This window comes from Crinia signifera, chromosome 1 (genome assembly GCF_055691185.1).
Source record: "Crinia signifera chromosome 1, ASM5569118v1, whole genome shotgun sequence".
In the NCBI taxonomy this organism is placed as follows: Eukaryota; Metazoa; Chordata; class Amphibia; order Anura; family Myobatrachidae; genus Crinia; species Crinia signifera.
Genome location: NC_139217.1, coordinates 80,850,195 through 80,872,656, shown reverse-complemented (window position 1 = coordinate 80,872,656; position 22,462 = coordinate 80,850,195). Strand labels below are relative to the sequence as shown.

General features: G+C 43.7%; 1 protein-coding gene across 6 annotated transcripts in view; it reads left to right on the top strand.

Annotated features, from left to right (window-relative positions):
* The window catches only part of FRYL (FRY like transcription coactivator), a 250,991-nt gene that overhangs the window by 63,494 nt on the left and 165,035 nt on the right, over positions 1–22,462 (top strand). For 2 of the 6 annotated variants that reach the window (XM_083168125.1, XM_083168085.1), the window contains exon 1: positions 3,186–3,365. The exons of 1 other annotated variant lie outside the window; for it this stretch is intronic. In XM_083168125.1, the coding sequence (XP_083024251.1) occupies positions 3,263–3,365 (103 nt within the window). In that variant the 5' untranslated portion in view covers positions 3,186–3,262. Of the gene's footprint in view, positions 1–3,182; positions 3,366–22,462 lie in introns of those variants that run through there. 3 more of the 6 variants (XM_083168279.1, XM_083168182.1, XM_083168181.1) reach the window with 2 other exon arrangements.

Here is a 22,462-nt window from a genome sequence, read left to right as displayed (position 1 = left end):
TCGTTATTCTGTGTTCTGGAATAGTGGTTTCGTTATTCTGTGTTCTGGAATAGTGGTTTCGTTATTCTGTGTTCTGGAATAGTGGTTTCGTTATTCTGTGTTCTGGAATAGTGGTTTCGTTATGCTGTGTTCTGGAATAGTGGTTTCGTTATGCTGTGTTCTGGAATAGTGGTTTCGTTATGCTGTGTTCTGGAATAGTGGTTCCGTTATGCTGTGTTCTGGAATAGTGGTTCCATTATGCTGGGTTCTGGAATAGTGGTTTAATTATGCTGGGTTCTGGAATGGTGGTTTCGTTATGCTGGGTTCTGGAATGGTGGTTTCGTTATGCTGGGTTCTGGAATAGTGGTTTCGTTATTCTGTGTTCTGGAATAGTGGTTTCGTTATTCTGTGTTCTGGAATAGTGGTTTCGTTATTCTGTGTTCTGGAATAGTGGTTTCGTTATGCTGTGTTCTGGAATAGTGGTTTCATTATGCTGTGTTCTGGAATAGTGGTTTCATTATGCTGTGTTCTGGAATAGTGGTTTCATTATGCTGTGTTCTGGAATAGTGGTTTCGTTATGCTGTGTTCTGGAATAGTGGTTTCGTTATGCTGTGTTCTGGAATAGTGGTGCTCCGCTGTCTTGCAGTTCTCTTTTCTAGAGTCCGCACCTCTCCTGCTGTCTTCTGTCTTGTGATGAAATGCAATGTAGGCAGCAATCTGGTAGCCAATCATCTCACTCACATCTCTACTATATAATCTGACAATTGGATTTGAATATTAGTTTTTTTTTTCCCCTGTAAGAATGCGCAACAGAAGCGGTTTACCTTTTGGTGACACCAGCAACCTTAGTGATGACCCTTCTGAGGCAATGAAGAAAATTAAATGTATGCTGATGCTTGTTCTGGATATGGCCTATGAGTTGTATATTATGAAACATTTATTATGTTTAGGTATGAAAATGATTAAACTCTTTGTCAGTCAGCTCTCTGGTGTTTTAAGTGCTTTTATTTTGCATTGACCTTTTTTTATTAATTTTTGCATTTACTTTAATAGGTTTGTGCTCATTTTATTTATTTAAACCGTGTGTGCTCCACTTGTAGCCCTCCAGCTGTTGAGAAACTACACATCCCAGCATTCCTTGCCAATGTTTTGATATTATACAATGCTAAAACTGTGGCAGGTATTAAAATGCAAGTTCTAATCATATTAGGCAAGTGCTTATCTGCAGGTAACATTACACCATCTCTGTGTTTGTTATCTATATCTTTGCAAGTGTTGTATTGATAAAATAACAAAGGCACATTGATGTGTAGTGATAGACTTCCTGGTTATTGTGTAAATATGGCTGAACCAACATGTCTTCTGATTTCTGAGTTTTTGTTTGGATCTAATGGGGCCTACACACGATGCAATTTACTGTGGGGGCATTTCTAAGCAATCTCAATAGATCACTTAGAACAGGGATGGGGAACCTTTGGCCCTCCAGCTGTTGTGGAACTACACATCACAGCACGCCTAGTTACAGTTTTGTTATGTGTCCATGCTACAACTGTTGCAGGGCATGCTGGGATGTGTAGTTATCAACAGCTGGAGGGCCAAGGGTTTCCCATCCCTGGCTTAGAACATGCCCCTACATCGCTCTGTGTGTAAGGGCCATAGCGATTGTGATGCGCAGCCCCTCGTGTTGCGGATGCCTGGAAATTAATATCCAGCATGCTGGATATTAATCGGTCAGGGCCAGTGTTCTCGCCGGAGAACACTGGTCCTGACAGATCCCTCAGCACATATCGCTGGCACATTGCTTGTGTGTTGAGCGATCTTGCTGAGCAATCTGGTATCGCTCAGAACGCTCAGCACATCTCCATGTGTGTGGGCCCCTTTAGAACATACATTAATACATTATTTCCATTTTTATAAGGATTTTGCAATGCAGCCATTTGTGAACCTGGCCCAACTCCCTCATAGTCATCAGCATTGTTTATTTGTGAGGCGTCAAAAACTTCTCAGAGTTCGATGGCTGAATCCCAAATCACACAAAGTAAAAATACCACATTAAAATAGAGCAAGTGCTAGCAAGGGTAACAAAGGAGCTAGAGATGGAGAACAAAAGTGCAGAGCACCAAATACACTGCAGACTCCTTGCCTGCACAGTCTATTTTTGTGTGCGATACCGATTCATTGGGTTGCATGCAATTTATCGCATGTAGAAGAACTCCTGGGGACCTGCCGGGGAAGTTCAAGGGGAAGCGGATGGACACTGAAATGTAGCACCGTTTCCCCTCTTATGCCTCGCTGCACTCGCCATGCTTAGGGCACGGTGTATCGCTACACTCGGCACACTATGTTATTCTCCCACCACGCCCTAGTGGATGGTAAGGCATGAAAATCCCCATGTCAACCTTTTTGACGGTCAACCTTCCCCATGTCGATTTACTGATTGTGTCAACCTAATGACCTGTCGACCTTCAGTCAAGTTGACCTTCATGCATGTCGATCTAATGTTTGTCAACCTAGTTAATGGAGACCTAGTGACCGTATCCCCTTTACACCAGCCCGGAGTATCAGATGGGATGAGGTAGACTGTAGTGAAGGCTGGAATATGAGCAGTTGTTTCCTTTGCAGTAAAGGTGCATGTAGGTATTTAACAGAGGTAAAAACTCTCTGACCGCCATTATTTGTGGTTTCTGATGGTTTAGACCACAGAGGTTGTATGAATACTCAGCGCTATGGAGTAGTGTGTAAGCGATAAGGCTTATCTTCTGCAACAGACTATTGCTCCTCCCTGCTAGCTGTGTGTGCAGAGGTTATCATGCTACAGTTAAAACAATTATATATCGCACATTACTTTTTATCTCCGCTCATAATTTTGTCATTTAGCGCAATATACTGACTATACGGGGCAGTAATGAAGTTTCAAAGTCTTCTGAAGCACGTTATTTTATGAGGCTGTTACTTTGTGGTTTTATCAGGTTGTACAGTAAATACAGTTGACAATCTGCTTCGTAACAGCTGGCTGTTGACCTGTTCATGTCTAGCACCACCCTGATTCAGCATGACATCACTGTGCAAAGCAAAGCAGGCTTGTCCACCTTAATGTCATTTCAAGGAAGCTGCACATACGCCTCGATGTGTCTCGGCTGCTGAAGTCAGAGCCTTTACATTTACTTGTGTGATATGATTGAAGATGGAGTTTTTGAGAAGGGTTGTACCCTCATCAGTATCGGGTGACGTGGTCTTGGATATTGGAGGTACACTGCGCGAAAGTTCCCCAAAACTCTTAAAGATGCGACGAGTGAGCCTGCTCTCGCTGGGACAGACCATAGATGAGGACCATGAAACTCAATACCAGGTGCAGCACCTGAGCAGGCACAAAAGGCGCCCCCTAGGTATGGAATTATGATGCAGGTTTTGCAGTTTCTTTATGTGTATTCTTTTATTTGTGACATTTGAGAATCATTTTTATTTATTACCTCAAAATGTATTCACTATTTTTTTGTGGTCTTATTTCATTTTCATGATTTGCAGTCTTGTGTATATGGATAACAATGAATGGCGTGGTGTGTACTAGACTCACAGCTATCCCTGTAGGAGCGGTTGCGTGCAGAAGAGGGAGTGCAGGCCAGCTCTGAGGTGCTCGCATGTTAAACAAGTGAGGAAAAGTACACCTTTTGTAAGCTCATCAATCACCTTTGCTTAAACACGGCTTTGGGAGTGAAGTGTTTGCTCTAGGTGGCTTTTAAGATTGAATATCAAATGAGCATTTTACACCCATTGTATCTATTGGTTATGAAGTTCTTTAATACTAAAAATGAAGTTTATCAAAGAGTATTGCTAATTAGCGGACTGATTTAGGCTAAGCCAGGGGCTCCCAAACTTTTTTGAACCACGGCGCCCTAGAGTATCGGAATTTGATTCACGGCACCACTAGTGCAAAAGGTTCTTATTGAGAAATTTGGAAAAACTATTTAAAATAAAGCAAATTGTGTTTAAATGTCATCCTTAGGGTAAATTATGTGGTGAGGGATAGGATTAGCTTCTGTTTTTACACATATTTTATAATCGGAAGCCCCCAACAATAGTTTTATGCAGAGTACACACCAGGACGACACGCTCACGATGCACATCGTGAGCGGGTCGTCAGTGTCTCGCCGGACCCGCTCTCGATGACACGGAGCGCATGACCCGCTCACGATGTGCACTTTGAGCGGTACCGATCCGATCGCGTCCCGCACCCGGGTGGATGGTCGTGTCCAGATCCTACCTGCTGCATGATTAACGACCGACCTACCCGCGGGGCCGCGCATCAAACCTACCCGCAGGGCCGCGCATCCGATCGGAATCGGATCACAACAGGACAGAAAAGGGCCCAATCACCACACAATCTACATCCAATCGGTCGGAATTGGATCTAGATTGATGTGATCGGACCCTTGTTATCCTGGTGTGTACCCAGCATTACTTATTATACTGACCAATTTGAATTACTCTTGGACCACCACCCTGAGGCACCCATGCAAGTGTCTCAAGGCACCCCAGGGCACATAGTTTGGGAACCACTGGGTTAAGTGATTAAGGAGGTCTCCATCCTTGCAGGGGCTGGCGAAACTATCGCCAGCCCCCACTCCCACGCCCCGTGGTGACTGAGCTCTCCGCCGCCAGAGCTGGTCCCCAACGCCGCCCCGAGACCCCCCCCCCCCCAGCCGCCGAGAGACTAAGACGTGCACGCGTCCCAGTTTAATGGAGTCCCTCTCAGCCGGCGCTCGCCAGAGGGAACGTTTTGGCGGGCGTCAGGCAAGGACAAGAGGGGCTCCATCTGTAACTTTATCTCCAGCGCAGGCTGGCACCACAAGAGCAAATAATCTATTCATATCTGTGTTGTTTATTGGTAGAGATTTGGGGACTGTGTTGTAAAGCCACTAGGATTGGACATGCGGCTTCCCCGGAGTCAGCAGCCGTGTAAATGTGTAACCTGGGTCATCCCACCCAGTGACCCATTTCCACAATTGGTGAGCCCATACCTCCGGACCGAAGCACCCTGCGGTCAGTCCAGAGGTTGGGCAGTTGGCTCGTACAGCCTCTGCTGCTGTCTGCCGTATTATGCAGGCAGCAGTGGAGGATGGGAGGAGAATTCACCTCACAGAACAAAGCTGGGGCACATGGAGGCTGTGGACAGCCCAGCAGCTGTCCCGGGTGCTGAGCTTGCCCCCAGCGTGTCGGTCGGGGGTCCCGGTGCTTGGAGATGTCATCTCCAAGCGCCGGCTCAGGGCCTGCCTTCACCAGCATCGCCTGACTGGCATAATGCCGGGGGACGCTGGTGGAAAAGGGAACAACTGCCGGGCCGCATCCGGGTTGGAGCCGAGTGCCCACATTAGCACAAACACACTTACATCTGAGTCCATTTTACCATGGGCAGAATACTACAGCAGCCTGGGTAACTTACCTGTGTATGTTTCTCTCCTCTTGCTGTAATGATACTAGAAAACATTTGTCATCTCATTGCAAGTATGCTGCAGGTAACATTATGAGGGCCAGATTTGGTCACTGAGGGTATGGAAGAGGTGACGTGTACACCATACAGAAGTGTTGGTTCCCAGCTGAACTGACATCTTGTGATGCCTTTCTTACCTGTAAACTGACCCAACAATAGTTACTATCAGGCCTTTACCACATCAGTGAGTACACAGCTAATTTTCAGTCCAACTCAGAGAAATCATTATCCTCCAGGCACGACAGATTACATAGAGAGTACCTGGTTTGCTCCCTTGGCTTTAATTAACATTTTATAACACTGGATGAGTTGTTTCTTGTTTCCTGGACTTGTACCAACCTAAACTCTGAGTAAGACCTTTTTTCTCCAAGTAATTATCCTGTCATGTCCTACTTACCCATCCATGTATTACAGCATATCAAAAGATGTTACTTCTAATGAAAATGTCCTCTTTGCAAGTGATACTTGACCATTGGTGTCTATGTTCTGGTCAATATATAGCGTCAAAAAAGTGAGTTCTATACAAGGATGGAAAAACATGTTTAAATGAACAAACCAAAAATTGAATTATATATTTCAAACACTGACCATGTATTATTGCTTTCGAACACTAAAGGTCCATACACACTGGGCGACTATGGCCAGTGTGTATGGACAGCAATGATCGCATTCATCGCTGGGGGGAAAGCCGCTTAGTGCATAAACACTGAGCGGCTTTACCCCAAGCCGACGGAGGGGGGGAGGACGGTGTTGCATAGCGGAGCGCTATGCAAAGCCATCCTGAAAGCCGCTCATCTACTGGTATAACCAGCAGATGAACGGCTTTCCTGGCAATGATGCGGGAGCGCGCAGCAGCGATCATCGCCGGGCCATACACACTGGACGGCTTTGAGCTGAAAGCCCCTCAAACCTGCTGTTTTGAGTGACTTTCAGCTCAAAGTCGCCCAGTGTGTATGGGCCTTAAGGCTTTGATTTATTTTTATCTTTCATAAGACCAAATTTAAAACCAATTTTTTTGACAGTTTATTATTCCTAATTAATCTGAATATATGTAGATATGTACCTATTAATACATACAAAGTACACTCCTATATAGATTAAACTGCAAATAAGAACAAGTTAATGTCAAGCATTAGTCCTACTAATTACTTATTATAATGAAATAAATCTGAAAAGTTACTGACTGTTCTGGGATGGGGAAGCCTGAGGGATGTATAAGGGGGAATGACTGGCAGATGGGGGTGTAGCTGCAGAATTGCATCATTATGGCTCTACCCCCACTATACAGCCTCGGGGGATGCGGTCATTTGGTCTACTGCATTATGGTCGACAGTCATTAGGTCGAATCCATTAGGTCGACATGCTAAAAGGTCGACATGACTCTAGGTCGACATGGGAAAAGGTAGACCTGATTCTAGTTCGACAAGGTCATTAGTTCGACATTGTCTATGTCGACATTCACAAGGTCGACATGGAGTTTTTCACTGTTTTTTGAGCCAACATGTGCCGACAGGCGGTATTTCATGCCCTACCATCCACTAGGGCGTGGTGGGAGAATAAAATAGTGTGCCGAGCGTAGCGAGGCACCGTGCCCGACGCATTGCGAGCGCAGCGAGCGATGCGAGGGGATGCAGTGCACTTTAAACTGTGTCCATGTCGACTGTGTTGACATTCAGGTAAAAAAACAGTGAAAAACCCCATGTCGACCTTGTGAATGTCGACATAGACAATGTCGAACTAATGACCTTGTCGAACTAATGACCTGTCGAACTAATGACCTTTCAACCTAGACTCATGTCGACCTTTTCCCATGTCGACCTAGAGTCATGTCGACCTTTTAGCATGTCGACCTAATGGATTCGACCTAATGACTTTCGACCATAATGCAATAGACCAAATGATCCCAACCCAGCCTCGGGGATATAGGCTAGTATGAATACATCTGAATAGAACATTAAACATTCGTACTGGGCATGCCACTGTCAATACACATTTTAAATATAAACACTGGTATAATCATTTAGTAGGGTGCTGTGCTTGTAGTCCACACATAATAAAATAAGTGTTTAAGAAAAAAAATGTTTTAATCCACCCACTACTAGTTCTATATTATTGTAAAGTTTGTGTATATATGTATTTCTAAAACTAAAACAATCAGTTCTGTAATACAGCACTTCATATATATAATTATATATAACATGGTATTCTTTACATATTAAAACCTTTATGTTGTGTTTAGAAGTTATGTTAATGAATGGAAATAATTGTTTTGTATGGCTTACAGCACATTTTTTGTAGTTTGCACATTAAAGGCTGCACAATTACTTTTTGCTCTGTGTATATAGTGAGGAAAAACATTGCAAAACTCCAATCTGTTATTAGCACGATAAAGCTATACTATCTGTAGACAAACTGTATGTACCTGTGTGTCCTTCCAGCCATGCCTCAGTTACCTCTCGTCTCTAGTGAGGTTGCTCCCTGGTGAACACTAATTCTTTACCCAGAATTCCAAACTTCTCTGTGTATGTATACCTTTCATCCCAATTCACAACACCCGCAAATTACCCGGTTAAAGCTTTTCAATCCTGGAATTTGCTGAAAAACCTGGGTTTTCTAGTGGTGTGAAAGGGTCAACACTGGTCTCACCGACCCTGGTCAAGAGCAGTGTCATAGTGCCGGGATTTTAGACCCATGTTGACTCTTTCACACCAAAGAAAAATCCAAGTTTTTCAGCAAATTCCAGGTTTGAAAAGCTTTATTCCGGTAATTTGCTTCTGGTGTGAAAGGGGTATGATATGCTTTCATTAGGAATGATATATCTGAAACAAGTGCAAGTCAATTTTATATAATCATCCGAAAATTGTGCAAGCATCAGCCTGCATATTGTTAAACACGGTCCGCATCACTTTTGTGCTTACTGTACATTTTCCTCCATTGTAAATAAAACATTGTTACCAAACTGTTAGAATTCAGTGCATCCCTGGTCTGGTAACTCTTGTAAATAGAAGTCTAGTCACTCTGTCCACCTCATTTCTAGCAATCCCACTCCCAGCATCTCACTGTAATACCGCTTTCACACTGCCAAAACGTTTTAAAAAACAGTATTTTTAAACGGTATTTAAAACGGGTCTGAGCCTTCACATTGGAGTAGATTACTGTTTTAAATACCGTTTAAGTACCATTCACACCAGTCAACCCGTTTAATCCCCTGAACACGTTTCAAAGCAGAATGCAGGGAACAGCCTATCACAGGTCTGCAATCTGTTGTTTTTACTAAATACTGTTTCAGAGCCATTCTCTGAACCATGTAGGACTCTGCTTTTTAAACGTTTTGAAAGACCGGTTATCTTCAACCGGTAAATCAACTCTGGCACTTTCCCACTGCAGCCTTAAACGTTTTGAAGTGGGAAAAAAACGGCAATATACCGTTTAACAAGTGCAGTGTGAAAGGTGTAAAAGCTAGATGTGTATTATTTTGCCCATGCGATTCCCTGTGCTGTGTTAGCACTCTCTGGGAACAGGGCCTTGGCTGGATCATCCTGTCTGGCATGGCTTTTTATATTACTTTTTAAGTAACGCAGTGGAAAAGAACAGATGGTGGCACGCATCAACATAGGAATTGTAAGTATTAAAATACAAAGGCAGTCACCGTGGAGACCTATTGACGGATACCAGCTCAGCATATGCCAAGCAACAGGCTTGTTAGAAACATGGTTATTTAACCTGTTGCTGTCATACAGTTTGGCCGAATATTAAATAATCCATAATGCGAAATTCATTTTCTCATGGGTATACCAAGCCACTATTCAAAGTCATCAGTAATTGGTACAATCCTTGTAGTTTGAAAAAAAAAAAAACTTTATTCATCCAATGCGATCTGACATTTATAATATGATTAAACCATGCATTTTGGTTTGGCAGGTACATTTATTTTTATTTACTTGTGTGAATTTGTGGGCATACTCTCCTACTTTACCGAGACTGCTGGGAGTTCTCCCAAAATAGAGTGCAGCTCCCTGGTAAGCATGTCTCCCAGAGCCACTCGCACCCCTGATACCCAATCACCAACTTACTGAGCGATGTGGGCGGACCAGGTGACTGATGGTGCAATTTGTGGTGAATCGTGTCATCGTAGCAATGCCCAACTGCTGTACAATGCCGGTAATCCTGCAGTCACTCCCCTCTTGTGACATGTCACTCGACTCTGCCATATCAAGTCACTGCGGTGACCACCGTGAGGGGGCAGCCATAAAGGTGCAACTATACTTTTGGATCTATAGATTGTTAGTGTATGCAATCAGCTGATTTGCAGATTGTCACTAGTATTTTACTAGTAAAATAAGCACATGATAAACAGATTAGATCTATGGATCAAAGCAAAATGCGAAACATTGAAATCAATGTATTGGTGTGTTAGAGACTCACTTAATTGGGGAATGATATATATTTTTTAAGCCTTACTACATTTACACTGGGCTGTAATTTAAATTCATTTTTTTTTGTGATGCTTCTGGATTGTAGCCATCGGTGCTGTGGTTGCTCAGGAAGCCCAATATGTTTGCTGCCACTGGTTAGGTCTGTGGATGGAATTTCTTAGTTGTGTGTGTGTGTGTGTGTGTGTGTGTGTGTGTATGTGTGTGTGTGGTGTGGGGGTGTAAGCTGAGGACCCCCAATCATTTTAATAATTATCTCCATGTTCTGAATAAATAAATGCATGACTCCAAAATTTGCCAGACATTTCTTTTCACTGACAGATCCCTTCTATCTTGGTTGCCATTATGCAAATTGATTTAAAATAATTCTTTCATTCAGTGAAGCATGGAAATGCTTTACGACTGATCCTCAGTTTTGGAATGGTCTGAATTCTGTGGCTCTTACTGCCTGGCACAGCAAGCTATGCTAAGTAAATAGCAGCACATATCTTGTCCCCATGCCCTAGAAATGTGTGACTTGGCCGGTACAGTTTGTTTTCCCAGAATACCCCAGGGTAGTCCTTGTTTATGTGTTCCCTAGGAAGAGAACATCTGAGAGCACCTCAGCAAACCCGGCATGACGGACAAACATTTTCTTGGCCTTTTCTGTGTACAGCAACTGTGTGTCCAGTCTGCCTGCTGGTCTCCAAGATACATGTGCTTGTCCTTTGTATGCTGACGCAACATCCATGCTGCAAGGGTCCATAAAATTATATATGTGTGTGTGTGTGTGTGTGTGTGTGTATGTGTATATATATATATATATATATATATATATATATATATTCTTTATGAAACACAGATGCACTCACCGGTCTTCTTTTTCTTGCGTGAAAAAAGGGTTTTAATACATACCACAAAAGTATGACAAACAATTACATGACAGTGGGTACGGTCAACGTTTCGGTTTACTGGCGAGACCTTTTTCAAGACCTCCTCTCCTGCCCTCCTCAGTGTGCAACTACATCATCATAATGGGAGCCTTATATGCCCAGAATGGCACCACCCACTTCCTCAATCCGGAAGTATACAAATCAGCAATAATAGTCATACAAATATGTGTATAAAGATATATAAAGTGCTATGTGCAGTCCTAAACATATTTCATGTACAATACCGCGCCATCAAGTTCATAAGCAACTTACTTCCAACCAAATAACACCAGCGCAGCTTGCATATACATCATAGGTCTGTACACCACGGACCGGACATCCCATTGGCGTGCGGGTCACTGAGATCTGCGCTCCACAGACCGGAAACCCCATTAGCCTGGGGGTCACGGTGGCGCATCATCAGTTCAGACCCGCCTATCACCTACAGGAAACCCCATAGGCGCGCGGGTCATAAGCAACCAGCTGTGCGCTTCATTCACCGGAAATGGCAGTACTACATCAGTGCACAAAAGTATAATGTGCACACAGCCATCCGGACCGTGCTGGACTGTTTAAACGGTTCCTATCTAACATAACTGGGGCACAGCATATAATAAAACCAACACATTAAAAACAGTTACATTTTTTTTGTTAATTTTTTCTATAAAAAAATTTCATAACCAGGCGCTTGTATACACTTAGATACACTGATCTGGATATGTGTGTGTGTGTGTGTGTATATATATATAATATATATTAAAACACACACTTGCCTCCGTGTAGACCGCATCCTGTGTAACACCTGAAAGCTATACTTTATACTGTATGCCAGAACTTGGCTGGACTAAGTATTAAAACTAGGAAAAGCAGTTTGCCTTGTATAGAAGAAGATCTTGCCAAGTATACGATTAGCCATTTGCAAATGCCCTCTGTAAACTAATCCTCAGTCAAATTTTATACAATCTCTTATTAAATTAACTAAACACAGTGTTAAACCACATTGAATTGCATTTTGTAACTGCTGCACATTAAACAGGGGAAAACTACTTTAATTTACAGTTGATTCTTTTCTCTTTTTTTTTCAATGCGTGTGAAAGTAACTGAATACAGATAAAGAGGTGGGAGAGGGAGATAATATAAACGGGAACCTCAACATTAGATTTTCACAAAGATCCACACCTAAATTATTATTATTTTTGGATATCCGAGACAGCTCATTGGCTGCCTGCCTTGGCCTCTCATATTCGCTATATTAACAACCTTTCAAGGCCACTGACTTTTCTTCTCCTGGTGTTGGGCTACACTGCAGGCATGGCAAACCTTTTACATTGAAACTTTAACTGTTAGTGAAGCTGTTGCAGAATTTTAGGCAAACCACTTTGCAGCGGTGCAATAATGTTAGTCTGCATGTACAGTGCCGTGTAATAGAGAAAATAGTGCCCTGCCCTGAGCCCCCAAATTCTCTGCCCCAGCACCAGACTGCATTGGCTGGATTCCGCTGCAGGAGGCTTCCCTGCTGACTTAATGAAGACAAGCCTAGGATAGGTCAGTGCAGGGCTAGTACCTCTGTGGTTGTAGCAGAAAACTGTGTGCACCCATCTCCTCCTGAGAACAAGCTTCAAAATGTAGAACCTGACCCTTGTCCTGCCCTATTAGGGCTAGGACAGTGGTTCCCAAACTTTGTTGACTTACATCATCTTACTTTTTCTTGATTTACATTTGGAAACAATATATTAAAATGAGTGAATTCGTAAAGTGTGCGTATATGCCATCCGTAGGGACAGTTAAGGGCTGGTGGACTGTTGGGTTTCTGATTGTCCACATATTTTATGATTGTCAGCCACCAGAATTAGTTGACACTACAACAAAACCAAGAGTTAATTCATTGGTAGCCAATCACAAGTGGCTCTCATGGGGATCAGCTTCAGTGCGTCACCCAACACCGGAGGCTTCTGCTCCATGCAAATGCCGCAGTCCTAGAACCAGTGGAAATGTTGGCGTGTTTGTGAAAATGCTTCAGTGATGTCATTGATCCTTAGTAACATTTTGGCCTGAAGTCTCACATATACTGGCTGTACTTGTATACTGGCGTGGATTTTTCCATCCAACTTAAGTAAATAACTTTTAATGACCAGAGATCTTACCTCATATATACTTATAACATAAGTTATTTACAGATGTGTGGGTAAGTGCCGAGATCACCACAGTCCTCAGAAGATCCCCAATAGTGTCTGTACGCCCACGCTTTTAAATATAACCCTTCCAATCTTTAAATAGGGTTTTCTGGCTGCTGTTATTCTTTCATACACTTGACAATGTGAGGAATTTTGTTCTTGGCAGAAAGCTTTCAGGCATGAAATCTTGTTTGCTACCACGTGGTTTTATCCTTGGTTACGCTATGTTACAGACCAGGTTGGCAGATGATGTGAAATGTCAGCTGCGAGCGAGCAGGCCCTGGGATTAAGCTGGTGTTCACTAGAGTGCAATGTCTGCATTACACTGTCATAATATTTGCCTTTTTAAGTGATAGTGATGAAGTTTAGTCTCCAGTGGTTCTTCAGGAAATAGGTTGTCTGTTTTATAACCTGCTGAGGGATTAATGAAAGTTGGGCATTTGAAATTGAATGTACGATGCAGGTTTACTGTCCCTCTGCATCCACTCCTATGTGTACTGTGTAAAGCGGTTTATAAATTCAGAGCAGGTTGATTTATAGATAGTGAATCAAAACTGAATGTTATTTGTGTTAGTTGAGACCCAGTAAAATATACAAGATTTGGTTTATACCACCGATACAGGGCCTGTTGAAAAAGTGCAGTGCCTCCAAGAAAGTCAAAGCTTTTTTTGGTGTTTTTATATTATGAATACCTGTTTTTATATAATTATACATTTAGTGTATTGGTGCATCTACGTATGCTGGTTTTATGCTGCCATTTATACACACCCTTAACCTTCCTTGTGTACTATAGACACTGTAGCACTGCTTTTTGGTAGAGATGTGTGGGTTTGGTTTTACTCTGATTTACTCGGTTCTCAAATAGGGATTGTATTGGCTATCCAAAACATGTGAGAGCCGATAGCCAATAAGATCCGTATTTGAGAACCGAGGTCTCCGATTGTTCTTTTTTTCTTCTCTGTTTTCGGACAAGTGCGGAATACGGATTTTACATATTTGTTTCTTTCCCTTTTTTTGGGGTGAAACAAAATATGACAATGGTGGTGGTGGTGGTAGTGGTGGTTCCCTACAACAGGGAATACAAATAGTAGTTGTATTGATCTTTTATAGCCATATGGTGTGACTTGCCATCAGTAGAAGTGGTTGATTAATGTTATGTGGATAGAGTATGTGACTGTATTACACCTTTCACATCGCTATCTGGGATCTCAAGTCCGGCGCTTTCACATTAAACCTGGGGCAACCATTATACAGAGGGCGACCTGGATTTAACTCTTCTGATAACCCTGGTCAAATTGCCGGGTTGATCGAGATGTGGTGTTAAAGCACCAAAGCTTAAACCCCACGTTGCCCTCTTTATAGGGCATGACCCAGGGTTTAATGTGAAAGCGCCATAACCCAGGTCTGCGGTGTAGTGTGAAATGGGGTATAAGATCCACAAGGTCCCTGGCTTCAGTCCCTCATTACACCAAGCACATCTTACATTTACACCCTTCCTTTACATGACTTGGATTAGTCTCAAAATGAGTAGACATAGGCCCTCTTAGAATATACATGTAGATTTGGCTTTGTTGCATAGAGATTTCTCCAATATTAATTGTTTATTATATCTATTCTAATTTAATGTTTTTATGACCACTTCTGTTTTTTTTTGTTGTTGCTGTGTGCGTACAGACCTGTGTATTCCTGCTTGCGTTGATTGTTTTGCAGAAATTTTTTACAATTTTTTAAGTGGGGCTATAAAGTGCACAATGAGTAATGAATGTTTTTTCTTCAGAGCTGTTATTCCAGCTTTCCATGGCTGCGTAACAACATACCCTCCAACTCTACCGAATTTGCCGGTACAGTACCGTTTTTTAACGGTCTGTACAGGTAAATAAAGTCCGTACCGAATGTACCGATATTTTACATTTGCCTTACATCACTGGTGCGCTCTCCTCTGTATTTGTAGAACTCTTCCTGGCTCCGGGCTGTCAGTCCGGCTGTGCGCTCACCCGTCCAAGCACCCATTCCCAAGGGTGCATTGCGGGTCCTGTGCCAGCGTGTGACGCGTCATGACGTCACACGCCGGCACCGCGGACCCGGCACACTCAGGGGAAGTGCAGTGGCGTCCTTCTGTGCGCAAAGTAAAGTGCAGCAGAGAGCTCAGCTGCTTGAGGCTGAGCTGCACAGCGTGGGATGGTGGCCAGACGGGGGATCTGGTAAGGTTGGCGAACGGAGGCAGAGCACACGAAGCTCTGCAGAAAGGAAGGTTGGCAACACTTTTTTATTTTAAATGCAGAGTACACATTCGGAAAGGAGTGACCACGCCCCCTTTTAACAGTGCCCACACCCACTTTACATATGGCCACGCCCCTTTCTGGGTGTGTGCCGATTTTTTCCCTTCAAATGTTGGAGGGTATGTAACAACTAAACCTGTAGGAGCAGATTTCTTACCTTCATACAGCTGAGGAGACACGGATCACACCTATAAATGGCTAGATGGAGCGTGAAATGTGACTACTGTATTATTGTTTTGGCCACAGATAACTGGAAGTGTAAATCTACTTTTCTTATTGGTATTCGTATTGAACTCAGTGATTTTACTGTTATTCCCTGGTATGGGCTCTTTGTAGGGAATAAGATCCAGGAGTATTTCCTTAGATTCTGTGGCAGAAGTAAAGGCATGCAGCACCTTGAATGGGTATGTGGTAATTACCCCTATCCTCTGTTGTACAGTGTGCAGCAGAACGTATTGGTTTCTTACTTGAAATTGAGAAGAACAGATGATGCTCTCACAAGAGCCATCCAGGAGCCCCGGCTATTAGAGGAAAGTGCACTCTCCAGTATGTAAATCCTCTAACTGATGTGCTTTTATGTTTTGTACAAAATCTATCAAATTCACAGTATTGCTGGTCTCCTTAAAAGGCTGGAGATAGTCATTAAGGTTTTTCGCGACTCCCTATGGAAGACCATTTACTGTTCTGTTGTGCTTCAGTTAAACCCATGGGACTAGCAGGTTGTAATTATGGAAGAAAGAGCTCATCCTTGTGCAGTACATTGCAGGCCTTTACAGTATAAGTACATGTAACCGGTGGCAGCACACAGCCAGTATTGGAGAGGGGGTGAGGAGAAAGCCACTCTCACTTGTGTTCAGGCCAGGACAATGGATTATGTATTCCATCTAATACAAAAAAAGCCTGATGTTTCTGACTGTAGCAGTTATGTCATCCAGTGGCACTGATGGCCTTATTCTGGTTCACTCTTAGAGGCAAATTCCTTCTCAAATGGACAAAACCATGTGCACTGCAGGTGGGGCAGATGTAACATGTGCAAATACAATTAGACAATTAGCAGCTCTAATCAACCCAGCACATACTGATGTGTCCTGGGCAGCTGTGTGGTCAGGAAGGTGCCTAAAGTACTCATGTATAGCAACAGCATCATGTCCATCATATTATGAAAGACGGTTGTTAATTGTTCTCTCAGATTCTCACAATGGGGCAGATGTATTAAGCCTTAACAAGAGATAAATGTAAGGGTGATCAGGAGAGATAAACGTCCAGCCAATCACCTGCTAACTGACTTTTTTCAAACACAGGCTGTAACATGGCAGTTAGCAGGTGATTGGCTGGACGTTTATCTCTCCTTATCACCCTTGCATTTATCTCTTGTTAAGGCTTAATACATCTGCCCCATTGTTCATAAAATCTCTGCTTATTACATAAATGTACATCACAGCTGGTCAGCCATCTGTGGAACAAAGTAGTTATGGTTTATTTGGGTTTTCTTCTCTACAGAACGGACTGTTTCTTTCAGCCCCCTGAGCTTAACTCGCTGTCTCCGGAAATCTTCATTAAGAAAGTACACACATGTGCTGTAGGCAGGTTATGAAAGTGCCTTGATGTCTGTGTGACTGCTATAATCTACGTTTTCCATTGAAGAGGTCCTGACATTTTTGAGCAAATACACTAATATGCTAGATACTTGTATACAAGTGAACTCTATGCTCGGTGAAATGCAATGAATTGATTCAGGAGCCATGCAGCCCATGGCTGTATACTCATTTCTGCAGTGTCTTCCATAATCGTCATTTGCTTTCCCATCAGGTTCCTTGTGAGGCAGGGAAGCTGCTTGTGAGAAAGCAAAGAGCAGTATGATTCTCACGCTGAGTATATTGAGACTTGCCCGTCAAGTACAAAAATCTCTTGCTTTGTCTGTCCTACCAATATGTCTTGAATTGCTATATAAAGTTCTATTAATAGTGAGGTATGTGTAATTTCTTGGTATGGATTTTTTACTGTAAGCACTATGGAATGCAGAGACTGATGTGAATAAGTCAGTATTCTCTGGAACTGCTGAGTAATGGGGTTGCTGAGGTGTTGAGGTGTGTGCTGCTAGGGAAGGTGGGGGGGGGGGTTGTTTGGGGTTTCGGTTGAAGCGTGCTCACTTTGGGTGAAATTTAATAGGATGAGAGATTTGGTAGGAAATCTCCAGGTTTTTTTTTTAAAGTGGCAATCTTTTACACTGCAAAATCAAACTGGATTTGCAGTGTAAATGATTGCCGCTTTAAAAAAACTGGAGATTTCCTACCAAATCTCTCGCTTTCTGAATCTCTCATCCTAATACATTTTACCCTATTTGTAAAGTCAAGTTGAGCTTTTACCACCAATCTGTGAACACAATAAACTTCCAGGAATTGGAATTTCAGCCACTTTGCAACAATAGGCGACTATTTTGAGTTATTGTTCTCTATTTGTTCATACACATTCATTTTTAGAAATACTTTTGTTGAACTCCCTGTTGCACAGTATGTGGTTACATTTGTTACATACTTTTTCAGAAAGCACACACTTGCCAGTAATTAAGGGGGTTGCTGTTCTTTTCTGATAACACTGCTGAATGGTTTTATGCAGAATACTTAGCAGCACTACACCAGTACAAGACTCAGTGCTGTAGTACAGGGCGCCTGGCTGACAGAAAAAGCTAATGAAGCGGTACAAGTCACATGTTCAGTTTGAGCTCTTGAAATCATTTTAATATATGTCTGAGCATTCAGCCTATCTCTACTTAATGATTTGTGCAGCATATCTTTACAGAGTGCCTGAGCAAAGTAAATGATTCTGTGTGTGTGTAATAAAAATGTAGATTTCTTTCCATGTTATTTTACTATTAATATACTGGCAACTAGCAACCTTGTTAAGGGAAGGACATAGGGCCTTATTCTGATCTGAGCTCAGTACAAATTTGTTTGGAAAATGGGCAAATCCATGTGCACTGCAGGTAGGGGCAGATGTAACATGTGCAGAGAGAGTTAGATTTGGGTGAGTTATTTTGTTTCTGTGCAGAGTAAATACTGGTTGCATTATTTTTACACTGCAATTTAGATTTCAGTTTCAGCATACCCCACCCAAATTGAACTCTATTTGCACAGGTTGCATCTGCCCCACCTGCAGTGCACATGGTTTTGCCCAGTTTCCGAACAAATTGTACTGAGCTCAGATCAGAATAAAGCCCATAGTCCAGTTTAATCTATGCTAATATATTACACTGTTATAAAATTGATTACTGTTTTGCAGCAAATACTGTTACACGTGTAGACATCCTGGAAACTTTGTTACATAGTTTGCTGTATTTATATAAATAAAAAGCTAATACAGGTCAGGTCTTCCTTATCGGTGTATTCCAAAAAAACGAAATATTCCGAAAATCGTGGTTTTTCAGAATATTTTGTTTCTTTGCTTTTTTCCCCACCCCTTTTTTTTATAATTACCTCATCCCCCGAAGTCCACAGCGGCCTCCGGGATCCTCTTCAGAGGCATCTCCAGTCCCTATGAACCCTATGGCAAAATCGGGTGCATCGCGTCGGTCACGTCGCGTGCCATGTTAATGCACCCGACCGACGCGATGGACCCGATTTTGCCTTTGCCGGCAAAGTGGACCTGATTTCAAAGGAAATCGGGTCCATCGGGGGTAATCGTGTACCTTAAGTTAAGTTACACGATTACCCCCGATTGTGGCCGTTCTAAAAAAAAAGTACCATATTTTCTAGTGATTTAGAGAGAACTTGAACCTCCAAATGCTGTATTTGGCATTAAAGTTGCCAGGGATTACTTCCTTTCACATGCACACTGCGCAGTTGTCTGTTGTTCGATTCCAGTCAGCAGTATTTACAGTGAAAGTCTAAAGGACTTTTGCACCAAAAAGGCACTAAATCTAAAATATTTAGAATGTGTGTGTATATATAGCATGCATTATAGGGTAATTGATGGCTACATACAGTAAATACGGCCTGTTTACATCCTAGAACAGTATTCATGCCAGTGATTGTTAGTTTTTCTAGGAGCTAGTGACCTCACTGAGGCACAATGCAATGAAGTATACTTAAATGAATGAATCACTTGTGCATGTGTGCAACACATACACACACTGAATGCTGCCATTTTGTGGGTGAAATGAATGTGCATAAATGGCTTGGTTTATAAACTATTAACATCACAGACCTATGACTTTTGTGTCCAAGTAATGCCAGCTGTTGCTATGGAAACAGGCTTTAGCATATAACCTGGATATCTTCACAAGTGCATTCTTCTTAGCCTTCCTTCTATGTAATATGGTTTTGGCACAAAAACAAAAAAGCACAAAAACCTCTTCATTAGTTGACATGATGGCGATAGGCTATGCTTGTAGGGGATAAGGTTTGTATGGGTGAATAGGATATACATTGGTGTTCAGGATGGCTGTATGGGGAATATGCTATACATAGTGGACAGGGTGGCTTTGTGTGCAGGGCATCTTTAGGCAGCTGCCTGCGGAGGGTGCCACAGAGTCCACCTTTTACAAAATTGAGGTCTATGAAGAACACCGCCTTCTTGTACTTTATACAGGTGGTGGCTGTAGAACACTTTCTTTGAGGGTCTGAAAAGTGGGTATTTATTGGTGGCAGTGTGGGGTTGGAAGAAGGGGTTGTGGGGTTGGAAGCAGTAGATAGAAGTTTTTTCTAGGGTGCCAAGAAGACTTGCAGGGGCAATGTTTTTGGGAAATAGATTGTAAGTGGTGAGCATGGGTCTGAATAGGCTGTACATTGTGCGCAGGGGGCTGTGTAGGGAATAGGTTGTATATGGACAGGTTGCTGGTTGTGGATTCTGGAACAGGATGTGTGTGGTTAGCAGGGGGCTATATGTGGAATGGGATATACCTGGTGTGCAGGGGGGTGTATGTGGAATGGGATATACCTGGTGTGCAGGGGGGTGTATGTGGAATGGGATATACCTGGTGTGCAGGGGGGTGTATGTGGAATGGGCTATACCTGGTGTGCAGGGGGTGTATGTGGAATGGGCTATACCTGGTGAGCAGGGGCTGGCTGTATGTGGAATGGACTATACCTGGTGTGCAGGAGGGTGTATGTAGAATGGGCTATACCTGGTGTGCAGGGGGTGGATGTGGAATGGGCTATACCTGGTGAGCAGTGGCTGGCTGTATGTGGAATGGGCTATACCTGGTGTTCAGGGGCTGGCTGTATGTGGAATGGGATATACCTGGTGTGCAGGGGGGTGTATGTAGAATGGGCTATACCTGGTGTGCAGGGGGTGTATGTGGAATGGGCTATACCTGGTGTGCAGGGGGTGTATGTGGAATGGGCTATACCTGGTGAGCAGGGGCTGGCTGTATGTGGAATGGACTATACCTGGTGTGCAGGAGGGTGTATGTAGGATGGGCTATACCTGGTGTGCAGGGGGTGGATGTGGAATGGGCTATACCTGGTGAGCAGGGGCTGGCTGTATGTGGAATGGGCTATACCTGGTGTGCAGGGGCTGGCTGTATGTGGAATGGGCTATACCTGGTGTGCAGGGGGGCTGTATGTGGAATGGGCTATACCTGGTGAGCAGGGTCTGGCTGTATGTGGAATGGGCTATACCTGGTGTGCACGGGGGCTGTATGTGGAATGGGCTATACCTGGTGAGCAGGGGCTGGCTGTATGTGGAATGGGCTATACCTGGTGTGCAGGAGTGTGTATGTAGAATGGGCTATACCTGGTGTACAGGGGGGCTGTATGTGGAATGGGCTATACCTGGTGAGCAGGGGCTGGCTGTATGTGGAATGGGCTATACCTGGTGTGCAGGAGTGTGTATGTAGAATGGGCTATACCTGGTGTACAGGGGGGCTGTATGTGGAATGGGCTATACCTGGTGTGCAGGAGGGTGTATATAGAATGGGCTATACCTGGTGTACAGGGGGGCTGTATGTGGAATGGGCTATACCTGGTGTGCAGGGGGTGTATGTGGAATGGGCTATACCTGGTGAGCAGGGGCTGGCTGTATGTGGAATGGACTATACCTGGTGTGCAGGAGGGTGTATGTAGGATGGGCTATACCTGGTGTGCAGGGGGTGGATGTGGAATGGGCTATACCTGGTGTGCAGGGGCTGGCTGTATGTGGAATGGGCTATACCTGGTGAGCAGGGGCTGGCTGTATGTGGAATGGGCTATACCTGGTGTGCACGGGGGCTGTATGTGGAATGGGCTATACCTGGTGAGCAGGGGCTGGCTGTATGTGGAATGGGCTATACCTGGTGTGCAGGAGTGTGTATGTAGAATGGGCTATACCTGGTGTACAGGGGGGCTGTATGTGGAATGGGCTATACCTGGTGAGCAGGGGCTGGCTGTATGTGGAATGGACTATACCTGGTGTGCAGGGGGGCTGTATGTGGAATGGACTATACCTGGTGTGCAGGAGGGTGTATATAGAATGGGCTATACCTGGTGTACAGGGGGGCTGTATGTGGAATGGGCTATACCTGGTGTACAGGGGGGCTGTATGTGGAATGGGCTATACCTGGTGTGCAGGAGTGTGTATGTAGAATGGGCTATACCTGGTGTACAGGGGGGCTGTATGTGGAATGGGCTATACCTGGTGTACAGGGGGGCTGTATGTGGAATGGGCTATACCTGGTGTGCAGGAGTGTGTATGTGGAATGGGCTATACCTGGTGTGCAGGGGGGCTGTATGTGGAATGGGCTATACCTGGTGTGCAGGAGTGTGTATATAGAATGGGCTATACCTGGTGTACAGGGGGGCTGTATGTGGAATGGGCTATACCTGGTGTGCAGGGGGTGTAAGTAGAATGGGCTATACCTGGTGAGCAGGGGCTGGCTGTATGTGGAATAGGCTATACCTGGTGAGCAGGGGCTGACTATGTGGAATAGGCTATATCTAGTGTGCAGGGGGGCTGTATGCAGAATTATCTATAGAATGATGTGGGAAAGGACTGTATAATTGTATGATGTGGGAAGTGGGCTGTGGCACTTACGCATGTAATAGTGATTATCATGGTAGGCACAGACTGCATATGGTGGATGTGAATGTATTATACACAGGAAGGCTGGGCGGGCTGTGTTCTGCCACAAGAGTGTTTACTTTCTGGCCGTAATGAAAACTTTCCCTCTCCTCTATATGGCTCGACTACGTATATTATGCTGCTGTCATCTAATGATGACATA